Source organism: Sciurus vulgaris (genome assembly GCF_902686455.1).
Source record: "Sciurus vulgaris genome assembly, chromosome: 2".
Taxonomy (NCBI): Eukaryota; Metazoa; Chordata; class Mammalia; order Rodentia; family Sciuridae; genus Sciurus; species Sciurus vulgaris.
The window spans coordinates 100,846,343-100,859,524 of NC_136462.1; the positions used below are offsets into that span (position 1 = coordinate 100,846,343).

General features: G+C 38.1%; 1 protein-coding gene across 6 annotated transcripts in view; it reads right to left on the minus strand.

Moving 5' to 3' along the window:
• ATOSA (atos homolog A) overlaps positions 1 to 5,040 on the minus strand; it is an 85,451-nt gene extending 80,411 nt beyond the window's left edge. Inside the window, exons 1-2 of one of the 6 annotated variants that reach the window (XM_079129913.1) lie at positions 4,499 to 5,040; positions 3,026 to 3,142 (exon numbers count right to left, since the gene is read on the minus strand). In XM_079129913.1, the coding sequence (XP_078986039.1) occupies positions 3,026 to 3,041 (16 nt within the window). In that variant the 5' untranslated portion in view covers positions 3,042 to 3,142; positions 4,499 to 5,040. Of the gene's footprint in view, positions 1 to 3,025; positions 4,456 to 4,498 lie in introns of those variants that run through there. The other 5 variants (XM_079129912.1, XM_079129910.1, XM_079129911.1 and 2 more) reach the window with 5 other exon arrangements.
• Between the last annotated feature and the right edge of the window lie 8,142 nt (positions 5,041 to 13,182).

The following is a 13,182-nucleotide window of genomic DNA, read 5'->3' on the forward strand; positions in this document are numbered from 1 at the left end:
ATAAAATTGTGTGTAAAAAGTCTTAAACTTTTAAATTATTAAAAATGTAAGATTTTACCCTTTGCTTTGCAAAGGTCTTATTTCAATTTAACAAAATCAAAACTAGAAACTTTAGGTATACATTGTTGGTATGGTTTATACAAGAAAGATCATGTCCAATTCTAAAAAATCTCAGACCCCATTTCACCCTCAAGAAGAATTTGGGGGGCTAGGGATGTATCTCAGTGGTGGAGCTCTTGCCCAGCCTGTGGAAGCCTGGCTCAATCTCCAACACTGCAAAACAACAACCAAAAAAAAAAAAAAAAAAAGGGGGGGGGGGGAGAAAAGCTTATATGAAAAGACAGGTGAAAAATTATGGTTGCTGTTTTTCCATGATTCCCCACTTAAACTGTTGCTATCAGACAACTATTATACCCAATCATGTAAGAAAAAGAGGCTCCAACTGCACTTAGAAACTTGAACTCTCTGAAGCACATCTGTATCCAACTAAGTAAATATCTGAGCCTCTACATTAAAATCCATACTTACATTTTGAATAAATATCTAACAGGTTCTCTTATTTACCCTTGTTTTATAGAGAACTTATATTAAGTATGGTTATCTAGTTCTTTAGTCCACAGATTAAAAGCAGAAAATTAAAGGAAGCAAGAATAAGAATATTAGCAACAAAAACTGTTGATACCAAGAGATCTAAAAATCACACAGATCTAAATATGTATATGGGTGTATATTTATATAGAGATAGATAGATAGATAGATACAATAATCTTGTAGTTTAAGCTAGATAAATTGGACTAGTTTAAGCTATAAACAAAAAACTCATAAATTTAAATATCTTTTTTAGGCATCTCTAGATTATGATACAGCAAAAAGTTGAAACTTCCAGCAATGTCCCTTTATCATCAACTAAAGGTTAAATTACACTGACTCTGCAAATTCCTTTTCTTTATAAGAAAAAAGCAGAGTAGCATTAATATTTTAGACATCTCTCAATATATCATGATTACAAATGAAAATATTTCTGGCCTTTAAGAGTGATATTTAAGTTATCTAGAAAATGCACTCATAAAATAGTTCCTTAGACACCAATGTAAGAAAAATAAGTATTAATACTTCTGGCTAAAGCCTACAACTATACCTTCCAAAATCAATAGGTTGTGACAGTCGGCAATTCAAAAAGTGAAAAAGGACAGAAAATACAAGATCATATTGCACATAGAAAGGGTAGTATATTTATGAAAAACATTTCAGTATTTTTGTACTAGTTTACTAAGTGAAAGATATTAATTACTCTGGGTCCTGCTCCCATAATCTATAAGCTTAAAAAGTTTCATGTTATTATTATGGAATATAATCACAATACTAAACTTGTAATCCTATTATTTGTACCCTGAAAATACTAAAGGAAGCTAAAATTTTAAGAGATGGGAAAAGTCACTTTTTTGGGAATTTTATTTTTTTATCATTATTATTGTTACTTTGTGTAGTACTGAGGATTGAACCCAGAATGTCACACATACTAGGCAAATACTTTATTACTACACTACATCCCCAGTCATTTTTATTTTGAGACAGGATCTCACTAAATTGTTCACCAAGACTGGCCTTGAACTTGAGATCTTCTTGGAGCCTCAGCTTCCCAAGTAACTGAGTCAGGCCAAGTTGAGCTCTTTGGGAATCCTGATGAATGAATTTATTTTCCCTTGTTATTATACAGGTGTAAAATTAAGTATTTTATTGTGTTTAGCACTAGTTTTGCCTAAAATCGATAACACTATTTTTTGAATTGCTATGACTTTAAAGCAACTTTTAACAACAATCCAAAACAAACAGTGACTTTGATTTTATTTGCTTATTTATTCTGAGATGCAATTACTGACCTTGGTGCCATTTTTCCAAAGTCACTAACGTAATCTAAAAATCTAAACTTCATGTTGTTAGCAAGCAGTCTGTTCAATAATAATATACTTACCAATAATGCATACATACATAGCTATTACCTGATTTTAAACACTCAAAATTAATTTAAACCACTAAATTAAATATGGCTTACTTTGCTTTCTAATGCATTTTAGTAGACATTATGACCAAAGACATTTTAGACAATTTGTCTAATTACTTTGAAAAAATATATATGGAAAAATAGCCAGTTTAATATATATCCTTTTTAAGTAAGCATCTAATTCATAGGATAAATTACTATTTTGAATCCTAAAGTCTCAAGTTTGGAAGGAACTCTATCACCTAGTCCAACTCCCTATCAAAAACCATAATCCCTTCCTTATAGTGTTCCTTGGAATCAAACCCATATCTGACTAAAAGCCCTAGTAACCACTACCACATTAAAATCTTCTAAATCTTGTCCTTGCCATTAATCAGAAAACTGACAATTCCTTTTAAGTCCTTGAAAAGCACAGTGTAAATACTATTCTTTTAAGCTCTGAAAACAGGTTTAGAAAGGAGTAGCATTTGCCTATCACCAGGAATTTTGTTAGCCTTAACTGTCCATATGATATATAGAAGGATAAAGTACTTTGCAAACTTTTGGAGTTTGCTTAAAGCACAAAAATCAGCTAATGAAAGCAGTAATAATAGCAATCTTAAATGCTCTTCATCAAGTTCAAATTCTCAAGGGCTTAAAAGCCTTGTTTAAAAAGCTTGTAAACATCATTAAAGTTGAAGTTGGATCAACTTTACCTAAAAATAAGTGACTGCAACTCTAAAATGATACCGACGATTGTGGCAAGATATAAATGCTGTTTTTGATTATTTCATTTTAACATACACTAAATTTTCTATTGAAACTACAGCTCTCAAAGCGCTTTTGAAGACCTGTCCTCCCTTCTAGATCCTAACCCTCTCTTCCATATGTCCTCCTTTTCCTCACCAGCTGGAATCTGTCACAGAAATAGATAATTATAAATGATACAGAAATAGTTGATCCTGTTGCAGAATTAGGTTAACACGTCTAAAAGGAGGCACAGAAAACAAAACAAAAACAAGCCCACTTAAGTAAATCATTTACCTCGGTCTGGCTTCATTTTCACATCCAATTTCCACCCAGAGTGCTGTAAAATACACTTGTGGGTTCTTTCAAAGCGCTCACCGTTGATTCAACGGCTTCTGCTTAGTTTTCAAAATGCTAAAAGAGATCAAAATAAAATTAATCTAGTCCTACTCTAACACCCAAACAGTACAAGAAAACTACTGTTAAGTTAGGCCTCTTGTGGCACAAACTACTGTTGACAGCACCATCGGCAGGTCTGAAAAGTGCAAAACTCTTTGCAGTCTCCCCCATCTCGTCCTGAACTAGCACCCCTCTCCCCGCCCCTCAACTCTGCAGGCCAAGGTGTCCTTCTCTGACACAGCGTCTCTGAACCAAAGCAATGTCTATTTATATCCTGGAGGTATAAGCAAGAAGAAAAAGATTCAAGCAACACAACTAACTCCTACGAAGGGAAAACAAAATAAAACAACAACAACAACAAAAATGCCTCTGGGAACAGTGGTACCTCCTGTACATAAATTCTTCCACCTGGGGCCAGGGCTCAGGAAACTCTTCCAGACCCCTGCGTTTCCCCAGACTCCGCCCGCCCCGCCGGACCTCACCTGTGTAATTACCCTCTGGCTAGCCTTCTTGCGGCAACCGCGGCCAAGTTTACACAATAAGAAGGTCTGAAAGAAATTCGAGTCCTCTTCTCGCGCCCAGCCCCCAGCTCAAACGAACTCTCCCGGACTGTCCCGGATCGCCCCCTACAACCCCGTCCCTACGTGGCCCTGCCTGAGGTCTGCCCCCAAGGAAGGTGCTTACAGCCGGGCGCTCACCCACTGCTCTCTGCAGCCTGCTCGCCGCGGGCCCCTTCCGTCCCGCCGCGGCCCCGGATTTCCTTCAGCCCCGCGGCACCGAGCGCCGCGCCTGCCCCTCTCCCTGCTGGAGAGTTGTTTTCATGGCGCTCTCGGGCTGGCCCGCTCCTCGACTCCCTCCGCAGACCTCTGCTGACTAACTCGCGCTCTTCTCCCGTCCCAATCCCTCCTCCTTTTGGCACTTCTCCCCGCCGCTAGTCCAGCAGCTCACATCACACTCCCACCTCAGACCCGAGGCTCCAAAAGGCGCAGGGCCGGCGTGAGCCGAGTGTGGCGCGCAGCGGCCCCCGGGGCTGCGTTAGGGGACCATGGGGGTCCGAGACGGCAAGCCCGACGCGGCTTCCCGGCGCCCCTGTGGCCATCCACCCCCGCCTCAGCCGCCGCCTCGCTCCGCTCCCTTGCCCTCAGCTCCTCGCCCTGCCGGACTCGCACCCAAGCCCCGCGGCCCCGGGGTTCGCCGCCTGTCGCCCCGGACGGCCCGCTTGCCCCGCGCCTCTGCCAGCTCCTCGCCCGCCCGCTGTCGCTAGCTCTGGCGCCCCAGCTCTGGATCCCCCTCGCTCGCCCAGTTCTTTCTCTGCTGTTTGCCCTGTCAAAACACTGCCCGGGTCACGTGTCCCAACAACAGCCAACCCACCTCTCGTCACTTCCTCCCCGGCGGCCTCTGCGGCGCGGGCGCCCGGTTGTTATAGCAACGCCGCCGCGCGCCCGGGGTTTCTAGTCTGCGGGGCGAGTTTTCCGTGCAAGTGCCGGGCGGGCACGCGGGCGCCGGAGGTGACGGCTCTGGCCGGCCGTCCCGCCCAGCCTGGGAGGTCCGAGACGTTGGGCTTTTCGGTTTCGCCTCTCGACCGCTCTTGGAGCTGACTGAGGCGAACCATCTGAGATCAGGAATTGGAGCTGCGCTATTAGAACACAGGGTAACTAGGGAGATGTCATTCGAGGGCCTGCCCCAGACGTGGAGGATAATTATAGTCTCCTGCTCCTCCTCCACACTGGAAGCTGGCTCGGATCCGTGATCGAGCCCCAAGTGTATAGCAGCGCACCGTAGTACCCGGGCTTAAAGTGGCCGGGACAGGAAGGTGGGCAGCCTTGCATGTCAGGGAGTGGGGAGTTTAAGCAGAGGAAGCGCCCCCACCGCCCGCCCCAGATTTTCCCAGATCACTAGGGGTGCTAGTGGGATTCAGAACCCAAGCTTCGGAAGCACTCGCTGTGCTAAAAATAACTCTTAAAACTTCTAAAACACTGACTCATGGGCAGTGTTCTAAAACATGACACCATGTTATTGTTGGGGAGCTGTAATTTTGTTGTTGTGCTATAACAATGTGACGTGATGACATTTCGGGTTGTGATGTTGTGTCATCACTTAAACACAAACAGATGTCAAGAATCTGTTGCAGTTAAAAAAAAAAAGCAATCCTAACAAGGGCTGCAGCTATTAGCTACTCAGTTTATAAACAAAGTACACATATATGATGTTGTGAGCCCAAACGGAGACAAGAACAAAATTTGCAAGGCTCTTCGGTTTCGTTAGAAAAAAAAAAATTTTTTAGAAACATTTTGCATACAAGTGTCACAACAGGAAAGTACTAGGACAGGTCTAAAAATGAAGTTTTTTGTTAACTATAGATTGGCAACTGCTTTTTTTTTCCCCCTTCAGATCAAATACATGAAATTCATGTTATGAAAAAAGTATTTTTTTCCTGGATGTTTAGATATTTATAGTAAAATAACATGCACAACGCAGTGGTTAATTTTAATTCCATAATTGTATCTAATAAGAACAGTGCATACAATTTAGAAGGGTAACATTTCTTTTTCACTGAAATGTTCTGGTCTCATGAAGATGAAACTTCTGACAAATAGCAACAATTCTTTAATATTTAAACAGTTCTTTAATAGTGGTTACAATTTTTAATTCCCAGTAGATATGACGCTGATCTTATTGGATACTGTATTATGTCATTTTAAAACATGCACTGAAGTTTTACTTGTTCTACAATCACTTCTCAATTAACCTTGGTAATGGGAGACTGAAGCAACAGTTTACAGATAATCCAAAATCCTAAATTTAGCACAACAGCTGGGTCAGATAACAGCTATTGTAAAAGGCTTACTGGGTGAATAGGCCGCAAGATCTGTGATTTAGCTCCTCTACCTCTACCCAGTTTGAAAGAAGTATAAATACCAGAAAAATGTTGAGTACACAAGTCAAGAATATTGGATAATCTGGAGCACAAACTATATTCTCTTTTAAAATAATTAAGTTTTAATAGCACATGGATAAATGATGATGTCTGACCATATGTTAGACTAACAAAAAATTTATCGAGTATCTTAAATCTGTTTAAAATGTTTATATCATAGCCAGGCACAGTGGTGCATGACTGTAATCCCAGCAGCTCCAGAGGCTGAGGCAGGAGGATCAAAAGTTCAAAGCCAGCCTCAGCAATTTAGGCCCTAAGTAACTTGGTCAGATCACGTCTCAAAATAAAAAATAAAAAAGGCTGGGGATGAAGCTCAGTTGCTAAGCACCCCTGAGTTTAATCTCCAGTTCAAAAAAAATTTTTTTAAATATCATTAAGATCGTGGAAAAAGTAAGAAGTATATTTCTGACTCCTTAATTATTCAAATTATTGTTTCATTCATAACAACATACATTTACTGAACACTATCTGCTATGAGCATACTCATCTCTGAGAATACAGGTCTCGAAAATCACACAGGTTCACTGTTCTCATAGAGCTTATAGTGCTAATAGAATTCGATAATGGCAGTCAAGTCACACTCAACAACCTTAGTTTGACATACAAACATGGGGCATTTAGACTCTGAAGTAAATAATCTCTTTCTTTTCTAATTCTAAAACAATCCTGTAAGTGTATAAAACATGTCCAGAGTGTTTAGAAATAAAATCCTCAAATGGAACCCACTCTAATTTTTGAAGAACAAACATCTAATTTCTACTTGGTAAGGGGTAAAACAAGTCAAGACAGCTGGCAGGAACCTAACCCTTTCTTCATCTGACTTGCTCTCATTTTGCTTTCCCCTATGTTCCAAAGTCAGATGAGTAATTAACTTCAAAAAAGTTAACTCATCTTCAGTATAATCATCCCTTTGACTTTTACAGATCTTATTGAAATGAGCAGTGTATAACAAAAACTGTATTTAGTGAAGCTCATTGAGTTATTTTTCTTGCTTAAGATGATGAAAGTAATTGGTTTGTTTACAATTATGCACAGTTGTTACTGTGACCAATGTTATGGAACCAGGCCAGGTAACCAGGATGAGCTACGCCAGAGCAGGAACTGGTACCCTGTTCTTCTATCTCTAGCACCTAAAAAAGTCCCTTACACAGAGTAGGAGTCTGAAAAACCTCGTCCTTTGTATTAATAAACTTTTTTTGTATGTATCTATAAACCACATTCCTAATGCTGGCTGAAATTTTTCTCCCTAGTAGGATAAAGCTAGAGAGCTGGGAAATTGGTGGGTGGCACAAACTTCATTTGTGAATGATATATTTTCATTATACTTTTGGTATTGTCTTATAATAGAAGAAACCTGTTATGGGTTGAATTGTGACCCTCTGAAAGATATGTGAAAATTCTACCTTATTTGTGAATGTGACCTTCCTTATTTGGAAACAGGATTTTTGTAGATATAAGCAAGATAAAGTGAAATCATAATGTTGGGCCCCAAATCCAATGACCAGTGTCATCATAAGAGGAAGAGATTTGAAGACAAAGGAGACCCAGAGGAAATGACCATATGAAAAAGAAATTAGAGGTTTTGAGATTAGTCACTAAAATATGGAGATTTTTAATATTGCAAAAGTTACAATAAATCAGTTGAAAATATTAAGAAAATCTCTCATCACAAAATCACTCTATAGTCCATAGCTAAAGGATAATCATGAAAAATGAGAATTATCAAATGAAAAAACACTATTTTAAATAATAATGGTAGATTTTTTTTTTCATCATGAAGTATGTAGAAATAAAAACGTAAATGGGCTGGGGATGTAGCTCAGTGGTAGAGTACTTGCCTAGCATGCATGAGGTCCTGGGTTCAATCCCTACTACCATGAAAAGAAAACGTAGAATTAATTAAAATGTATAGTAAACCTAAGTCTTTCACAGGAAGTAAAAAACAATTGTGACACGAAATGAAATGCAGGCTGAACAAACTGAACTGTTGAGGTGAGATTAATGCAAACTATCTTCTGCATATATAAATTATAGACTATTCACTTAAATTCACTGAAGTTTATTTCTTCCTAAGAGCGAGAGATTATGGAGTCACCACTAAGGTATTGATTTCTGTAAACAACCCTCTACCTTTTCTTAAACTGGTTGGCTTGTTTATCCTTTTTTTGAGGTTCCTCTTTGTCTATTCTCTATAACCACCGATATAAGGAAGTTTAAAAAAAGAAAGAAAAGAAAAAAAGAAAAAGATTCTTTTTGGTTCCTAACTGCTGAAGTGACTGTTGTACTTAGAATATATAGGCCTGTAAACTTTAAGGCAAGGAAACCTCTAATGCATCTGAAGTTTTGCTGAGTTGGAGGTCTCTGAGCTACCAAGACTTAAGGGATTTTCAAAAGTTATTAATAATTACTCATTTGCAACAATAATTGTGTTCCACACTTCACATATATTATATATTTGATCCTAAGGAGGTGATACCATCTCATGGGTTGAAAATTGAGGCTCAGAGAGATGAATAACTTTCCTAAGGTTGTAGTTAATAAATGGAAGGAGCCTACTTCCTGAATGGGCTCATTTAATTTCCATTATAACATTCTGAAGTACGTTAAATAATTCCAAAAATTTCAAATGGGGAAACTAAGGCTCAGAAATGTTGAGAAATGGTTGTACATTTGGAATTTCAATTAGTTTATATAAATTAAGGCTCAATGCTTTGGGATATAAGTTTTAAGTAGCCTATCTGTGGTTTGGTTTGTTTTTGTTTGATTTTGTCATATAGAAACTCCAAAGAGCAAATGGTCACACTCAGATAATAACGGCAACTAAAATTTCTTAGGTACTTAAGTACTAAGCACTATTCTAAGTGCTTTATATGTATTAATCCATTTAATCCTCACAATATCCTTATGAAATATTATTATCCCTATTTTTAACCATATAAATAGGAAAAGGAAAGATAAATAACTTGCTCAAGGTTAAGCAATTAGGTAATAGCAGAACCAGGATTCACACCGAGGAATATGACTTGGTAGCTTAATTCTTAACCACTACCTCATATTGGTCTCTTTTAGTAGGGTTTTCCCCCCAAGCCCTGCACCTTCCTGCCCCCGAGATTCTGCCATTTCCCCTGTTTCATATCCCTCCCCATTTCTTATCCAAACCCTTCTGAACTTTCAGAACCCAAAATTCTCATCTTACGCTGTCTTCTAGAACCCATACTCACATATATCATCTATTTTTTTCTGAATGCATATAATCTTAAAACTATTTATCTTTGATCTGTTTAAGAACAGAAATGATAATGATTTTCAATTCCTTTTTATTTCCTGTGCTGAGTGGCACTAGCTTGGACACAGAATCAAGTGTGTTAGTCACCTCTTCATAACTGTGACAAATATGTGAGAAAATCAAATCAGGGGAGGAATGATTTATTCTGGCTCACAGTTTCAGAGGTTTCAGTCCAAGGGTAGCCAGCTCCATTGTTGAGGTGAGGCAGAACATCATGGCCAACTCATGGCTGCTGGGTAGGAGAGACAGGGTCAGGCTAGGGACCTGGGGACAAGACATAGCCCCTAACGGCATGCTCCCTAGGACTCACTCCCTTCAACTGGGTCCCACCTCCTATACTTTTCACTACCTCCCAATAATGCCATCAGCTATGAACTCATCAATGGCTTAACCCACTGATGAGGTTAATGCCCTCATGATCCAATCACTTCCCCAAAGCCCTACCTCTGAACATTACTACGCTGGGGACCAAGCCTTCAACACCTGAGACTTTGGGGAACACTTTATGTGCAAACCATAAACTTAAGTGATTACTCAAGACCTGAAGCCAACCCTATGTCTAGAACTGTTCTGGCCAGTACAATAGGCATTAGTTACCTGTGGCTATTGAGTTCTTGAAACATGACTAGTAAAACTGAGAAACTGAATTTTGAAATTTATTTAAATATAAATTTCTATTAATGAAATCTAATTCATCTTTAAAACTAAGTACTTTGGAACTACTTGGGTACATGAGTATTTTTTAATTGCAATTTTTAGGAAATCTAACTCCAGATCGAGTATTTCTAAAGCAAGTTTAAACTCCAAATTGAAATGCACTTTAAGTATAAAATATACACCAGATTTCAAAGATTTTGTGTGGAAAATATAAACCATTTCTATTAATTCTTTAAAAATATTGATTACATGTTACAATGATGATATTTAAGATAAATTAGGGCTAAGCAAAGTAGTACATATCTGTAATCTCAGCAACTTGAGAGGCTGAAGCATAAGGATTGAAAGTTCGAAGCCAGCCTCAACAATCTAGCAAGACCCTGCCTCAAAATATAATAAAAAGGTTTGTGGATATGGCTCAGTGGTAGAGCACCCCTGGGTTCAATACTTAGTACCAAAAAGAGAAAGAAAAATTGGGCTTATTTAAAAAAAATTTAATGTTGCTAATGGAAAATTTAATTAAATAGGTAGCTCCCATAATATTTCTATTAGACAGTATTGCTATATGATTAATGGCTTACCCAACAACAAAAAACACACTTGAAAATCACCCCTGTTCTTCAGCCAAGTGATATGGTTTAATGAAAGTTTGTGGCTGGTAGAACTTGCTGCTTGCTCTAATATTACCAATAAATCAGTGTACCCCAATGAGAATTGAATGCATTAGGAAGTGGTGAAAATGCACCTTACATTCAGTGGGAACATTTGCATAGAAATTATTGTTCTCTTTATGTCTGTTAGAGGATCACAGACAGAACTACCGTACCCCAAACAACATGAGCTATTTTCAGAAGCAAAAATGAGCAGACTTCACTAAATAACTGGATTGTTCTCAAGGTGGTAGAGATATTAAGTCTATTATAAATCAAGTTACCAATCCTTTAAATCGTCTCACCAGAATATAATTTGCTCATTGCATCTACTGAAAATGCTACAATAGTACTTTGCATTGTTTAAAAAAAAGAATTTCATACCATGACTTGAAAAGTAGATATAAACAACAGTAGGGGTCTGTTTCAAAATATACAATGTAAACTACATGATCAGATTCTTCCAAAAAATTTTTGAAGAATTTAGCCCTTCACAAAGGTTTTTAAGAAACACCTTTCCGGGGGGCTGGAGTTGTGGTTCAGTGGTAGAGCACTTGCCTGGCATATGTGAGACCCTAGGTTCGATACTCAGTACAATATATAAATAAATAAAATAAAAATCCATTGACAACTAATATATATATGTATATATATTTATTTATATATTGTATATTTATATGTATTATATGTAGAATTAAACACCTTTCTTATGTTGTTATCTTAGACTTTTTAGGGAAAAAAGTTTTTAAGTATGCATAAAAACTATAGAAATTCCCCAACTCCTTTTCACAAATGGGTACTGCTCATAATTGATACTAACTTCTTCACATGTAAATACAGCATAATAGAGCAGTCTAAATTACACTTTTGATAAATCCATTTCTGCTGCTTCTGTGAGAACCCCAAAGCTCAGTTCAGCATAAAGAGAACTGTAAAAGTGATTCCTTTATTTTCTTACTGTGTATATCTCAATAATTTCATGCTGCCTTGCTTCAGAGAGAAAGAAACATTAGCTCCTTTCTTATTTTAAATTGCACAGGCAAAATTTTGTACCTGAAACTTAAAGTAATGGGTCTTTATTCCCAAAATGTCATTTCTGTCTAATGTAAGTTTAATTCAATTCAGCACTCATTGAACTTTTCATATGATAAATACTTTCCTGAGCCCTAACAGACAGAGACCAGAAAACTACTTACCCTCCAAAAGCTTACCCTCAAAAAGGAGACAGCCATGTGAATAAAGAATTGCAATTTAGTTTGATAATAGCAAAAAATTAATGCATACAGAAGATAGGTGTTACAAAGAGGAGAGGAGGTCTAGCAGAGACCTCCTATGTTTAGGAGGATGAAGGTTAGATAGGCAAAGTGGAGCGGGATGGATTTGGGGAAGTTGTTCCTAACAAATGAAACAACATGCCACTGACTCATGATAGACCCCATCAGGATGCCATATTGCAAGGTCGTATTCAAGGAGGTTAAGTGTAAATGATGGATGAAGCATTGGAGAGACATTTTGTTTTGGTCATTGGGCCCAGTCTTCATCCCTCTCCATATCCATCTCTTTGCCAAGTAACTTGCAGGCCCTCTTATGAAGAGGTCACAATATATTTCCCAGATCTTGGTTCAGTCACTTGACTCACTTTAATAAATAGAATAAGACTAAAGTGACACTGTACTAGTTTTGAGCTAGCCCTTAAGATGTCTTTCCTGTTTTTCCTCTTGTATCTCTGCTATTACCATGAAAATCAGATGTGTGAGCCAATCTGCTGTTGCTGGTCCCATGAGGGTGAGACCAGAGCTAACTTATGGAACAGGCTAGCTTGGATTAGCAGAACCACCACAGCTGACCAATAAATCCATAAGAATAAATTATTGTTTTAAGACACTAAGATTTGGAAAGGTTTGTATACAGCATTATTGCAACAAGAGCAAACTAATTCAAAAGTGGTTGTGGGATGGAGTAGAGAAGACAGACTGGGAGAAATTTAGGAGGTAAAATTATAGAACTTGGGAAGTGATTGATTGTAGTCAAAGAGAGAGGGCAACTTTCTCATGCCCCCCTCCCTACCTGGAAGAGTTGGTAGACTATTTTGTACATTAACAAATGTAAGAGAAATATCAAATTTTCTAGGGAGGAGTGGTGGGTGATGGGAACAGAAGTAGTTCATTTTACACACATTGTGTATTAAAAACCTGTCAGTATCTAAACTGACATTTGAAGATAGAAAAAGGTTCTCCTCTAGGGCTTATGGATGAGGTCTCATCTAGATATGTATACTATTCAGAATGCATCAGCATACATACAGTGACTACTCCACTGGAGTAGATGCAGATATTGATATTGTGGGATATTAAGAAGCAAAAGGTACTCCATAATGTTGACTGTCATGAAGAAGTCAAATAAGGTAAGGACTGAGCAATGTCTTTTTCATTTAGCAATCATGTCACCTATAAAAGAAGGAATAATTTTGAGACATTTTTTAACAGACAGAGAGAGGTAGCCTAGGTTTAATCACTACATATTT